General features: G+C 36.4%; 1 protein-coding gene across 1 annotated transcript; it reads right to left on the bottom strand.

Moving 5' to 3' along the window:
- Positions 1-3,241: 3,241 nt before the first annotated feature.
- On the bottom strand, positions 3,242-3,748 carry LOC108472889 (uncharacterized). Its single transcript, XM_017774451.1, has one exon. The coding sequence runs from the start codon at positions 3,746-3,748 to the stop codon at positions 3,242-3,244; it is 507 nt and encodes a 168-aa protein (XP_017629940.1).
- Positions 3,749-14,864: the final 11,116 nt, after the last annotated feature.

Raw genomic sequence — 14,864 nt, forward strand, 5'->3', positions numbered from 1 at the left:
TTGTAATTTGACTTACCTCGTACGGATTTCTGACGGAACGAGTCGACTATTCAACTATTTTGGACTTCCCTCGATCTAAGTCCGATTTTCTTTATTCTTGATATAATACAATTCAAATTCAACCATTCAATCATTCATTTCACTCAAAATAATCCATGAACACATATTTAGCGCACTTTTCATTTTAGCCCTTACATTTTCACACTTTGACAATTTAATCCTTTTTTCATAAAATCACAAATATGCAAAATTCGCCAAGACTATAGCTTGGACGAATATACATGGCTTCCATACCAGACCAAATAACATATTTAATTCACAATTTAGTCCTTCAAAACCTCATTTTCACAAATTAGCCCAAATAGCTCTATTTTATCAAAATTCAAAGACAAAACTTATAAATCATCTACCAAGCCTTTATAATTCATCCAAAAACATCACAAAACTCATGATATCAACAATGGCATTTCATGAAATCTTTAACAGAAATAGAAATTCAGACATGGGTTTTGAAGAACACAAAGCAACGATCACAGAAACGTAAAAATCATCAAAAACTAAACAAAATGACTAACCTATTCACTCATGCAATGGTCGAATACCTTGAAGCTTCAATGGCTTCCTTTTTCTTCTAATTTTCGGCAAAGATGAAGCATAATGGAAATATTTTATGCTTTGGTTTTATTATAATATACATTAATAAACCATTTACCTAACCACCCTTTAAAAATAACCATATTAACCATTATGGCAAACCATGTATTCCACTATCATATAATTGGATTTATTTCATCATAAGGACATTACCTTTAATGAGCCAAAACAAATAGGAACTTTTAACAAACAACAAACAACTTTTACACTTTACGCGATTTAATCTTTTTTCATAATTAAGCATAGAAACAAACAAATTAAATCACAGAAATTTCACAGACATAAATTCACCTATCACAGACACAGAAAATAATATTAAAATATTTTTTAGACTCGAATTTGTGGTCCCAAAACCACTATTTCGACTAGGGTCAAAACCAGACTGTTACAAGTTTCACCATACAAATAGTGTCTCCAAATCTTCAAGGCAAATACAATGGCAGCTAGCTCCAAGTCGTGTGTTGGATAATTTTTCTTATGCAGCTTTAGTTGTCTCGAAGCATATGCTATTACTTTTCCCTCTTGCATAAGCACGCAACCCAGTCTATTTAAGGATGCATCACTAAAGACCACGAATTCCTTTCCCGGCTCGAATTGTACTAAAACTGGAGCTTCGGTTAGTAGCGTCTTCAATTTTTCAAAATTCTGCTAATAGTTCTCTGACCATTCAAACTTAACATCTTTTTGCAGCAATCTCGCCAAAGGAGTTGTAATCATCGAAAATCCTTTTACAAAGCGTCGATAGTAACCGGCTAAGCCCAAAAAGCTTCTAACATCGGTTACATTCTTCGGCGGCTTCCACTCAACAATAGCAAATATCTTATTTGGATCAATTCAGATGCCATCACCCGACATAATGTGACCGAGGAACCCAACTTCTTGGAGCCAAAACTCACTCTTGCTAATTTTAGCATACAATTGTTTGTCCCGTAAGGTCTGTAAAATCGTTCTCAAATGTTCCGCATGCTCAGTCTTGTCCTTGGAATAAATCAGGATATCATCAATAAACACAACGAAAAACTTGTCTAAGTATGGTCAAAAAACACGATTCATTAAGTCCATAAATGCAGCTGGGGCATTCGTTAGACCAAAAGACATGACCAGGAACTCAAAATGACCATACCTCGTCTTAAAAATGATCTTAGGCACGTCCGACCCTTTAACTCCCAACTGGTAGTAGCCAGATCTTAGGTCTATCTTAGAAAACACAGTAGCTCCCCTCAATTGATCAAACAGATCATCAATCCTCGGCAACGGATACTTATTCTTGATAGTTACCTTGTTGAGTTGCCGGTAGTCTATACATAACCTCATAGAACCATCTTTCTTCTTTACAAATAGTACTGGAGCACCCTAAGGTGAAAAAATCGGTCTTGTAAAACCTTTATCTATCAGTTCTTGCAACTGTACTTTTAACTCTTTCAACTCGGTTGGTGCCATCCTATACGGAGCAATAGAAATAGGAGCTATCCCAAACACCAGTTCAATACCAAAATCTACTTCTCTAATGGCAAGCAATCCGGGTAGCTCTTCTAGAAACACATCCGGATACTCGCATACTATCGGTACCGATTCCAATTTCAACTCAGATTCTTTAGCAAGGTAGGCTTCATATCCCTTTCTCATATACCTTTGAGCCATCATTGAGGTAATCACAACCGGCGGAGTATCCAATTCGCTTGAATCAATCCGGAGAATCTCAACATCTGAACATTTCAATTTAATATACTTGCTACCACAATTTACAATCACATCATGCACAACTAACCAATCCATGCCAAGTATTACATCAAACTCATCGAATGGTAATAACATAAGATTAGCCAAAAAACAATGACTTTGAATCGTCAAGGGACGATTCTTACAGACTTTATCAACTAGGACTGACTTGCCTAGAGGGTTTGACACCTTAATCACAAATTCCATAGGCTCTACAGACATATCCATGTTAGACACCAATTTTATGCAAATATAAGAATGGGTTGAGCCTGGATCAATTAAGGCAATGACATGAGTATTATAAATAGAAAATGTACCCGTGATGACATTGGGAGTTGAGGCTTCCTCTCGAGCGTGTATTGCATAAGTTCTTACCGGGGCTCGAGCCTTTGATTTTGCAGTAGCGTTCTTGGCAATAGTTTGATTGCCACTTGCACTTCCGGGATGTCTCGGAGGTCTACCTCAAAAAATAAGAGCATTTGGCTGTGGAGCTAATTCAACCTCTTTATTTGCTCGCTCCGGGTAGTCTCTAAAAGAATGGTCAAGAGGCCCACATCTGAAACATGCACCACTCTTCATTCGACACTCTCTGAAGTGGAATTTGTTGCAGCTTTTACACTTTGGCTTTTGATCCTCTACGCTTCCCACACTAGTTATCATAAAGGAAGAAGACTTAGGGTTATGTTGCTTGGAGCTCTTGCTCTACCTGAATATCCCACTGATGAAGTGGAGGGTTCTTGATGACTTCTCAATTTCTTTGTGGGGAAGGAGTGTGCTCTACCGCTAGACCTCTTACTTGAAACTCGAGCTTCTCTCTTAGCTTGCTTTCTTCCATTGTTTAGTTCTTCAGCCTTCTTAGACCGATCGACTAATGTGGTAAATTCTCTATCTCAAGGATCCCAATCAGTAATTTAATTTCCTCATTCAAGCCTTCCTCAAGGCGCTTACACATTTCTGTCTCTGATCGGACCCACTCCGTTGCATACTGAATTAACCTCACGAATTCCTTTTCGTACTCTAACACAGTCTTATTTCCTTGTTTGAGTTCCAGGAACTCCTTCCGCTTCGGATCCAAAGACCTTTGATTGTTGTATTTCTTTTTAAACTCAGCTTGGAAGAACTCCCACGTAATGTCTTCCTTTGGTACAACTAAGGATACTGTCTTCCACCAATGATATGTTGTATCTTTCAAAAGAGATACAACACACTTCAAGCATTCCTCAGGTGTATATGACAATTCATCCAGCATTCGCACAGTATTCTCGAGGCAGAACTCAGCTCCTTCAGCATCATCGTCAACCTTAGCTCTAAACTCTTTAGCCCCATATTTTCTAAGTTTGTCTACTGCGGCTTTACCAATTCTCGCGGGTGCCATACCCTGTGGCACTTCTCTCTCAGGCCGAGCAGAGGGGTGGAGGATGTCGTGGTATATTGGGGCCGTTTCTCAAATAATCCCCAAACCATTCATCCATCATCTCGAAGAAGGCAACTCTTGCCTCTTCTCGGCCTTCAGACATAGGCCTTCTGCTACTACTAGAAACAGCTCGTTGTACGGAAGTTGGAGCATGGCTCTCGACTCCCTTGGACTCATCTTGGGCTTGATTGGAAGACCTTTACTATATTCAAATACAATTAGAAATGGTTAGAAGATGTCACACAATCATAACTTGTATAATGACATGTATAGCTATACTCAATACATGCTACATTAGTCCAAGAATCGACTAAACTGTAGGTCTGATACCACTAAATGTAACACTCATTACTCGTACCCGAGACTGAGACAAGGTATGAGGCGTTACCAGACATATACTCGAACATTTTTGAAAAAACGGGTTATAAAATTTCATTCTAATTTACAACCAATCAAACAACATCATAGTGTCCCTATTATAAGCATACGAGGCCTAAAACATACATTAAAAGCGATCCGAGACTAAACCGAGAACTATAGAAAATTCTAGAAAAATTACTAGAGTTATGCCTTACATGCCCATGTGGAGGGAAAGCACACGCCCGTGTGCTTAGGGACACGCCCGTGTGTCCCACTCGTGCTGAATTATTCAGATTTATTTTTCAGTTTGAACCTACAGGGATTTCCACACGGCCAAGCAGACGCCCGTGTCCCTGGCCTATTTCCCTCACACGGCTTAGATACTCCCGTGTCCTCAACTTTGTCCAAAACCCGGACATTCTATTTATAACATCATCATTCATTTTAAGGCACACGGCCAAGGCACACACCCGTGTGCTAGGCTATGGCCTCCACACGATTGAGACACACGACCGTGTCTTTGCCCATGTGTTTACTACCATGCAAACTGACATAAAATTTTAGGTGTAGGCGACACACGGTCAAGCAACACGGCCATGCGGGTTGACCGTGTGTCACACACGGCCTAGACACATGCCCGTGTGTCTACCTGTGTGGACCATTTCAGGGCTATTTTCCAAGCCTTTGGTCACCCTCTATCATTTTTACACACTTAGAGATTTCAATGATATATAACATGGCCTAATTATACTCTTAGACAACCTTGACATAACTCATTGCATGCTAACCTCATCTCATCGGTTTAGTGCATGCTAAATTATCCTTTTCGCATTAGGGGTTAACATAGCGCATTTTATACTTAGGCCATGTTTTAACCATATACCATTGTATGCTATGTCCACTCTCAAATTATTAAGTCCCATTTTCAAGCATCCATTCATGATAAACTTCATCATCATATCTCATGAAACATTTAAACATAAATATGCATCATTAGTAGGTTTACTACTTACATCAATACGAGCCATATCTCATGGCCTTATATAAAAGAATAAGTATACCATTTAGGCCCTTACATTGGCTAGCCAAATGACATTTATAACAAAATAACCAAAAATCCTATACATGCCATTAAATAAAATAAAAGTATCTATATACCAAAGTAGAACAAGTCGATAGTGTGTTGATTCTCCAACTGGCTTCCAAACTTCACGAGTCCACGAGCTCTGTAAAACAGGGAAAAGAAAAGGGGGTAAGCATTTATATGCTTAGTAAGTCCGAATAACAAGAAAGTAAACTTACCGATTAATTAGCATACAACCATATTTAGGCAATAATTCCAACAAGCATGAAATAGTTTCCCTATCACATGCACTCAATCATCAAGTTAGTCTCAAAACAATACATCATGACATTAGTCTTAGATGAGCTCATCAATTCAATATTCCCATTCTTTATTTCACCATGTTAATTCCGTTGAATTTCTCGAAAAATCTCGATGGATAGTCATTTACCGTCAAGTCATACAAGTGATCATCTCGGGTACATACTCCCATGAACCTTATATCTTACGGCGGGATTACCAGTCTAGGCTAAATCCCCCGTAGTATTAACTCATAGAGTATTGTCAGGATTACTAGTCCAGGCTAAATCCCTTTTTAACGACAATGCTCTCATAAGTTCAAATCTAAATTGCCAGTCTAGGCTAAATTTAGTCCTTAATTGGATTACCCATCCGAGCTAAATCCTTAATGCACCATATTCTTTGAGAGACTCGATCACTCAAGGAACACCCGTCCGGGCTAGATCTTTTCCATTTTGAGATTATCGAATTACCCATTTAGGCTAGATCCTTTCCTGCAACACATGCAGGATCTCATGTCATGTAAGCCATAATTTATCCATCGGATTTCCTTTTTCCATTCAACTGGGACATTTATCATCTTTCTTTTACACAAGCACATTTCATGAATTATCATGCAATGTATATCTAAATTTTCATACATTCAAGAACATGCATGTTTAAGTATATTAGAAGTTTACTTCGGGTTATACGAACTTACCTGGTAATTGCTTCGGTTTCGTGTCTCGGTTATTTTGAAACCTTTTTTTTTCCACGATCGACCTTCAAAATTGGTTCCTCGGGGTCTATATCATTAAAATTAGATTATTAATACATCAAATTATTCATTTTAGGCCAAAAACTCACCCCAGGGCAAAATGACATTTTGCCCCTAACCTTTCACAATATTTACAATTTAGTCTTAAAGCTCGAATAATGAAGTGCATGTAATTTATAAGTTACCCAAGCCTAGTCAAATATTTTTTTTGCCTAAAGTAGCCCACATTTTCTTTCATTTCACATTTTTCTACCCATTTTCACAACCTTTACAAAATGGTCCCGTAAGCCATTACCATGAAAAACTACTTAGTAAAAGTTTTTTACTATCATTTAAACTCTCATATTCCTCAATAAATCATCAAAACACAAACATCTCATGCATGGGTAAATTTTTGAACATAAACCCTAGCTTGAAATATGGGTAGAAATAAAGAGAGCATGTTACGAGGATCTCAAAAATACAAAGAACATTAAAAACCGGGCTAGGAGTCACTTACTATTGAGCTTGAAAAGTGAAGAAACCCTAGCTATGGTGTCCCTTGGAATTTCTGCAACAAGAAGGAGAAGAATGGCTGATTTTTGCCTTTTTTTTTGCCTTTTTATTGATTTTATTACCAAATGACCAAAATGCCCTTCCTTACTAAACTTCCAAAATTTTCCACGCATGCCTATTTTTTTTCCAAAAACTTAAAAATTGGGAAAATTACTCTTTACGACCTTCTAATTAATAATCTAAAGCAATTTCATGCAAATTGCTTCTAGAATCCAAGTTTTTCAATTTATTCAATTTGGTCCCTAATTTCCAATTGGATAACTTACACATAGAATTTCTTCATGAAACTTTAACAAATAAATATTTTCATATCCTAGACCTCATAATGATCATAAAATAATGATTTTAACATCAGATTTATGGTCCCAAAACCACTATTCTATCTAAGCCCTAATTCAGGATGTTACAACTCTTATCAATTATTTCGGATAGGGACCCAAGATTTACCTTGAGGTTTTGGAAAATGTCACAAGAGGCTTTGATTAAAAAGTTGAGTTTTAGCACGGCATTTCACCCGTAAACCGACGGCCAGTCGAAAAGAGTTATTCAGATTTTAGAAAACATGTTGCGGTGCTGTGTCCTCGAGTTTCAAGGTAGTTGGGAAAGGTACTTACCATTGGTTGAATTCGCCTACAAAAATAGTTATTAGTCAAGTTTCAAGATGGCGCCTTATGAGGCTTTATATGGGCGAAAGTGCCAAACGTCCTTATATTGGACCAAACTTAGAGAGAGTCAGATTCACGGGGTTGATTTAGTCAAGGAGACTGAAGAGAAGGTTAAAGTGATTTACAATTGTTTGAAGGCCGCCTCGGATAGACAGAAATCTTATGTGGATTTAAAACGTAGAAAGATCAAATTTCAAATCGGTGATCGAGTGTTTTTGAAAGTATCCTGTGGAGGAAAGTTCTCAGATTTGGTAGAAGAGGCAAGTTAGTCCTTGTTTCATAAGACCTTATGAGATTACCGAAAGAGTAGGGTCGGTTGCCTATCGATTAACTTTTCCACCAAAATTGGAAAAGATTCACGACGTGTTTCAAGTGTCCATGCTATGTCGATATAGATCAGACCTTTCGCATGTGATTGCGCCAACAGAGGTTGAGATTTATCCAGACATGACTTATGGTGAAGAGCCGGTCAAGATTTTGGTTCGAGAAGTCCAGCAGTTAAGGAATAAGAGTATAGCACTAGTGAAAGTTTTATGGCATAGACATGGAATCGAGGAAGTCACTTGGGAACCCGAGGAGACTATGAGAGATCAATACCCAAAATTATTCATCGGTAAGATTTTCGAGGAAGAAAATCCCTATGGGGGAGAATTATAACAACCTGATTTTGGGTTTAGTCGGAATAGTGGTTTCGGGACCAGAAATTCAAATTCGATAAAATTATTTTATTAATTTTTTTGGGATTATAGCATGATTATGAGGGTGTATGAAAAAAATTTGGTGAAGAAATTTTAGCGTTTGAGGGCTTAATTTAGAAAAAAGGACTAAATCGCATAAAGTGTAAAAGTCCTATTTTAATAGCTAAAGGTGCCAAATAGCTAGAGAACCTAAATTGGAGGTCTTTAAAAGAAAATTAGACCCTAAGATAGTGCATGGCTGGCCATAGGAAGCAATTTGGTCAAAAAGTCCAAGTTTGGTGGGTTTGGTGGCTAAATTGACTAAAATAGAAATAAAATAAGAAAAAGATGATATCACATTCTCATCTTCTTCACTACCACCGATTTTTCAGTCATTTTTAAGGTTTTTGAGCTTCAAAAATTTCAGAAACTTGTTCCTCCTGCAAGTAAGTGGTTTACATACTTTTTGTTGATGATTTTTACATTTTTGGACCCTTTGAAGCATAAGCTTTCTATTAAGGGGACTATTTTACAAAATAGTGGAGAGTTTAGGGTTTTTCCATGAAATAATATGTGAAATTTTCTGAAATTTTAGGGAATAATATGAGTATTAGATGTGTAGTGAGCAACTTTTGTGAAAGGTTTCCTCATGAAAACCCTAATAGGGGCTATTTGGCATAAGTTGAAAATTTGTTGATAAATGGGTGAAATAGTGGAAATTTTGGATTGCTATAAGATTATTAAGGGTTCGGCTAGGCTTTTGATAGGAGGAAATTTGATAAAAATTGATTTTCGGACCTAGGGGTAAAATGGTCATTTTGTAAAAGTTTAGAAGCAAAATAGTCATTTTGCCCAAATATAGATTATTGAGTGCCTAGATTGGTAAAGTGATTAAATTTATGAATTTTTGTTATTATAAATCAAGAAAATCAAACTCTGAACTTAGACCGGAGGAAAGCGAAGCAAATTGATTAGACCGACTTGACACCATATTTTGTAACTGAGGTAAGTTGTATGTAAATAATACAACTACATTGTTATTATATGTGTTCAAATTAATATAACATAAATTGCTTATTTATGGAAATGATTATGAATGGTGAATTTTGAGATAGTAGAACTCTCGTAAGAACCTTAGGAACAAATCGGATATTCACGTCATGACATTTGGGTCATTTGTGTGCTAGTGTAAGACATGTATGGGACATGCATCGACCACATTATGAGAGCTATTGTAAGACCATCTCTGGGACATGGCATTGGCATTAAAATGAGAGCTAGTATAAGACATGTCTGGGTATGCATCGGCCTTGCGATGTAAGCCAGTGTAAGACATATCGGGGACATTCATCGGCTACGAGATGTGTCAGTGTAAAACCATGTCTGGGACATGGCATCAGCACGGAGAGATGAAAGCCAGTGTAAGACCATGTTCGGGACATGGCGTCGGCCTCAATCTCTATAGTTAGTGTAAGACCATGTTTGGGACTTGGCATCGACTTAATGGGTGAGCTAGTGTAAGACTATATCTAGGACATGGCATCAGCATTACACCTTATGTTTGAGGCTTAATGAATATCCGATAGCATACCAAATGGTTCAACGGTGAGTGTTACAATTTCAGTTAAACGAGAAAAGCATAACCAGGTTGTGAGTGGTGTAGGTACCTATTTGAAGTGTATGAGACGTGAGCTCAATATATATATGTTATGTGAATTGCATTAGTTATTGATGAGTAAATTGTACTTATGCCTACTTTAGTACTTTGAGCATAATGATGAATGGAAAAGTTGTTGTTATATTTATTGCATGCAACTTACTAAGCTTTATGCTTACTCCCTCTCTTTTATAGTTTCTTATAGTGTCACCTAAATAGCTCAAGGACTATTGGATGTCGGAGGCTACAATCATGCTATCATTAGAAGCACTCGGTATAGTCAGATTGTTTATTTTTGAGTATGCATTTATAGGGCTTAGACTTTAATATTTTGTGTCATTGAGAAATTAGCTAAATGTATTGGCTTGGGATAAATTCCTTTTTTGTATAAGGTCATAGATAGTGGTCAATACTCATCTTGATTTATAAATAGAAGTTGATATTTTCATGGATGAGTAAATTGCACAAATGAAATGTTGTCCATTGTGACTATTTTGGCTATGTGATGTGCCTATGTCTTGGTATAGAGTGACTTTGTGCAGGTTATGCAAGTAAGGGTGGAAAAGAGGCTTGGTAAATAGCCTTATTTTGTCCATACGGGAATGTGCCTTGGTCGTGTGACCCTTAAGGATTGCTGACATCAGAAACAGACTGTCTAGGTTTTTACACACGGGCTAGGACACGGGCGTGTCATGGCCTTGTGAAGGACACGGGCGTGTCCCTGTATTGCTTAGGCCATATGAGCTACACGGATCAACAACACGACCATGTTGAATTTGTCATATAGGAGTGTTGCCTCTCCCACACGGGCTTGTGCCCCTGTGGCTAGTAACATTTTTCAGGGTTCGTGGTAAGACCCGAATCATTCTTGAATGGTTTAAAATGAACGTTTGGAGCCTAGTAGGCCTTTATTATGGATTTTTTGTTTTAGAGTGGAAAAGTTTTAAATTTAATCAGATTTTGGTGATTCGAAAATGTGTGAATGTATACGTTCAAGTTGGGTAACGCCTCATATGCCGGCCTGGCGTGGGGTACGAGTATAGGGTGTTACATTTAATATGATTATTGTTGGAACTCCTAAAAAGGTCAGAATATATTTTCTCAAAATTCTTCCTCATTCATGATTTCCAGAAGAATAATCATACAAAAGTTTATCAAACACCATTTAAGTGATCTTTTGAAAAGCTAGTATTAAGATTGAATATGTAAAGTATGATATATCATGTGATTTGTCATGAGGGGAAGTAAATACAAATTGTGCTATTTTTACCTTCAACAAGGTTTTGTCCCATTGGATTTTCCTGGTAAGATTTTTAATGGGGCAACATGTTATGCGTATCATAGATATATATACTCTTTTTCCTTCACTTCGATTTTTTCCCATAGGGTTTTTATATTAGTAAGATTTTAACTAGACACATTATCTATCAATGCACACCCAAAGCTATGAAGCTCAATGTATAAATAAACTTAAATGGAGATCAAACAAAACACAATATAAAGGTCAGAGTAACGCAAAGAATTTCATATTGATCATGTACCCATGGTGGAACAAATCAGGGTATCACAGAGATTTTCATAACAATGTATCACAGAGATTTTCATAACAATCGTATAACAGAACAAAGGATGTATGATTAAGCTAATGCGGTGTTTTTCGAAAAACAGAATGAAAATTATCAGAAAACATCCTACTCAACTCCACTACACGCTAAAATAGAGTTCCCTATAACTCATCTAACCAAATCACACGAACAGATAATTGTGGACAGTGCCACCAAAATTGCAATTAAAATAACCAGATCATATATATGTGGTCAAGCCACTATAATTGCAGACAATCTACTAGACAGAATTGTGGATAAACCATCAGATAATGCAAATCATTGAACTGCTAGAAACTTCTTCCTTTCACATCATCCTAAACCCCACGCAATGTGTCATGGTATGCATATTTAGAATCAAAATGATAATTGTTGCCGTACAATAACAAAAACAAAAGGCATGGCAATTAACGCTTTACAAAACATATTGATCAATTTTTAATGAATCATAATCGATTTTCCATGAAGTCACATACACGATTACCTATAAGAATCAATATCAAACACAACAACTTATTCAAATATGACACGTTCACGACCAGTAAGGTGACACAAATACAACCCATCAAAATTAATAGAACACAGATCATACATAAATAGATCACATACCTTAAACACATACTAAACAAAAGCACACTATACGCTAACAGATCATGCTTACTTAGCTTATATCATATCAGACATACGTATAGATAACGAATTATTCATCAATAGATCATCAAAAATTAAGTTTTATACCTTGTTTTAGATCATACAAACCCCGCAGAAGGCCTGCGTTCGATTCGAATGACGTCTACAACCCTAGGGAAAATTTTGAATTTTGGGCCCACACGTCCATGTGGATTCACACGACCTACATGGCTGGCTCGTGTAGCCTATACAGCCTGCCACACATACGTGTAGTTCATATCAGTGGCCACACAGTTTATCACATGACCTAGCATATGGTTGTGTGAGCCAAAATAGTGAGTTACACGATTCAGCACATGGCCAAGCACACGCCCGTGTGGCTTAGAACACAAAAATTCTCACACAGCTTGGACACACGCCCGTGTCTCTGGCCTGTGTAAACCTAATTCCAAAATAGTGAGTTACACGACCTACCACACGCCATGTGGCATTGACAACATCAATTTTGGCTTTTACAGATCACAGAGTACTCAGGTTTTCATTATACACTTGATACAGATTCGACATACAAGCAACATAAATGATTTTGGAACCTAAAAATGACAATCAATTGACTATTTAAATAAAATAATCAAACCAAAAATGCTAATTAGCATTCAAACCCAAGACTACGCCAAAGAGCTTAACGCAAAACCCCAAATTAAACTATTTGCTTACTAGCAACCGAGCAGCAATTAACAATTAAGATCCTGGAGAAACGTCAATCGTTGTTAGGTCTTCTCCTAGAATTATACCAACCAATTAAACCAATATTCAAAACAAAATCCAATCTTTATGATTCAAACTCAGTAACTAACCGAAAAGAGATTCTTAAACTAATGATAAGAAGAACTATACTACTACCCAATCGAAATAAAATTTCAAGAGGTTAACGAGTAACAGATTCATGACACTCATGTTAAGAATTGTGTCATGAGAGAAAAAGAAGAAAAACTAAAAAGAAAAAAAAATAGAGAACGTAAAAAGTCTAGAATTGAAGAAGAAACAAGTTTCGGAAAAAAAAAAAGAAAAGGAGCGTGGAAACAAAAATTTAATTAACTGATTTAAAATAAAACTCATTTTTTCCAAAAAGATGCAAAATATTTCGTTATAGCTTATGCAAGGATTCGAACACGCGACCAAAGGGTATATAGAATCTTAACCATTGAACCACTAGGCTAATCATTGACATTAGTCAATCGAAGATATTATTTATGCCAAACCATTAGGGATTGAGGTTAAAATAAAAAAAATAAAAAAAATTCCAAAGAAGGGATTAGAACACAGGACCTCAGGCACACATCCAGAGCATTTAACCACTGAACCAAATCAATTTGCTTTGCAAAATTTTCAAAATCCTAACTCAAAATGAAGGCATAACCACTCTTGGTTTTGTTAACCTAATTACTTCTAACCTGATTTTTGGGATGTTACAGGGAGTGTTATAAATATTATGTTATAATAGAAGTAGATTGATAGCTTGTTCATTTCGCATATTTTTCGTACTTAACTTGACTTGTTCTTGAATTAGTTCCTACTAATTGGTGAATTTTGTGTTTAAATATTGACAGGGACAGAATTCGGGTGGTTTAAATCAAAGACAAGCAAAGAAAGGATTAAATTGATGCACGGGAAATATAACAGGGACCGAATCATAAATTTGGCACATTTGAGGGGCTGGTCAGATTTTGAACTTGTAAAAGCCAAAATTAGAAAAGAAATATGGTTTTAGTTTATGTAGTTAGTGGTAGGTGGAACAAGCCTAAAATTATCATATGGCTTATGTATAAATCGGTGGTATGATACACTTGAAAAAGCACACCTTGTTTTGCCTGGTAATCTAATAGAAATTAATTTATTTTTCTTTCTTATTTTGCGTGAAAGTGTGTAGGCATTTTTCCAACTTTTGTTCCCCTTTCAATTTTTGGCTTAATTGTTTCCCAAGTCCTTCCCCTTTCATCTATCAACATTTCTATTGAAATTCACTTCCATAACCAACCAAAGCATGATTAATTCATGTTTCACTAAATTCAAATTAGCTTTAGGCCGATATTCTTTTCGATCAGGAATTGTGAGAAACATATCCACACTAAAAATCCTTAAAATCGGTATTCACAATTTCTCCAGAATATCAGGATTGACAAATTCATCCCTTAAAGTTAACTCAATTTCAATTCAAAAAACGCATTGGGTTAGAGTCATTTTGGCATACAGTTGGAAAGACGAGTTAACTATTTTGTATTCAAATTTTCGCGAACAAATTAAGAGAGATGGTGATTAGATTTAAACGTCCCACACAGTTGAGGCTGTTAATCCGAGTTGGGTTGTTCATAATGCAAGGCTACCTAAATCTTGAATCGCAAACATGTGTATCATGGTTAGATAATCGGTAAGGGTTGGTTTGCAGGGTGTACAAAAATCAACTATGAGAGGAAGAATTGGTAGTTAGGACGTTCTTAGCCGTTATAACCAGCTTATTGTTTGGAGGAGAAAATTCATTTTCGAGGATCAATTCAGAGACTGGACTCACCAAATCTAGGGCTAAGGTTTATTATTTCTATTCATAGAATTTGAATTTAATTTTATTTCCGATTTCTTTAATTTCTTATTTCTACTATCTTAATTATTCAATTTCTAGAAATTTCCAACTCCCCTAATTTATTTAATTTATTTTTCAGTATGTCCATTTGGAGTTGTGGGCACAACTATTGCCACGATTATCGGCTCGATTGAAATTCTATTCATAAGAAAAACACGAAAGTTGATCATA

This window comes from Gossypium arboreum, chromosome 12 (assembly GCF_025698485.1).
Source record: "Gossypium arboreum isolate Shixiya-1 chromosome 12, ASM2569848v2, whole genome shotgun sequence".
In the NCBI taxonomy this organism is placed as follows: Eukaryota; Viridiplantae; Streptophyta; class Magnoliopsida; order Malvales; family Malvaceae; genus Gossypium; species Gossypium arboreum.

What these genes read in the sequence shown, in the direction of transcription:
- LOC108472889 (XM_017774451.1), bottom strand. Translation starts at nt 3,748, where the DNA reads ATGGCACCCGCGAGAATTGGTAAAGCCGCAGTAGACAAACTTAGAAAA.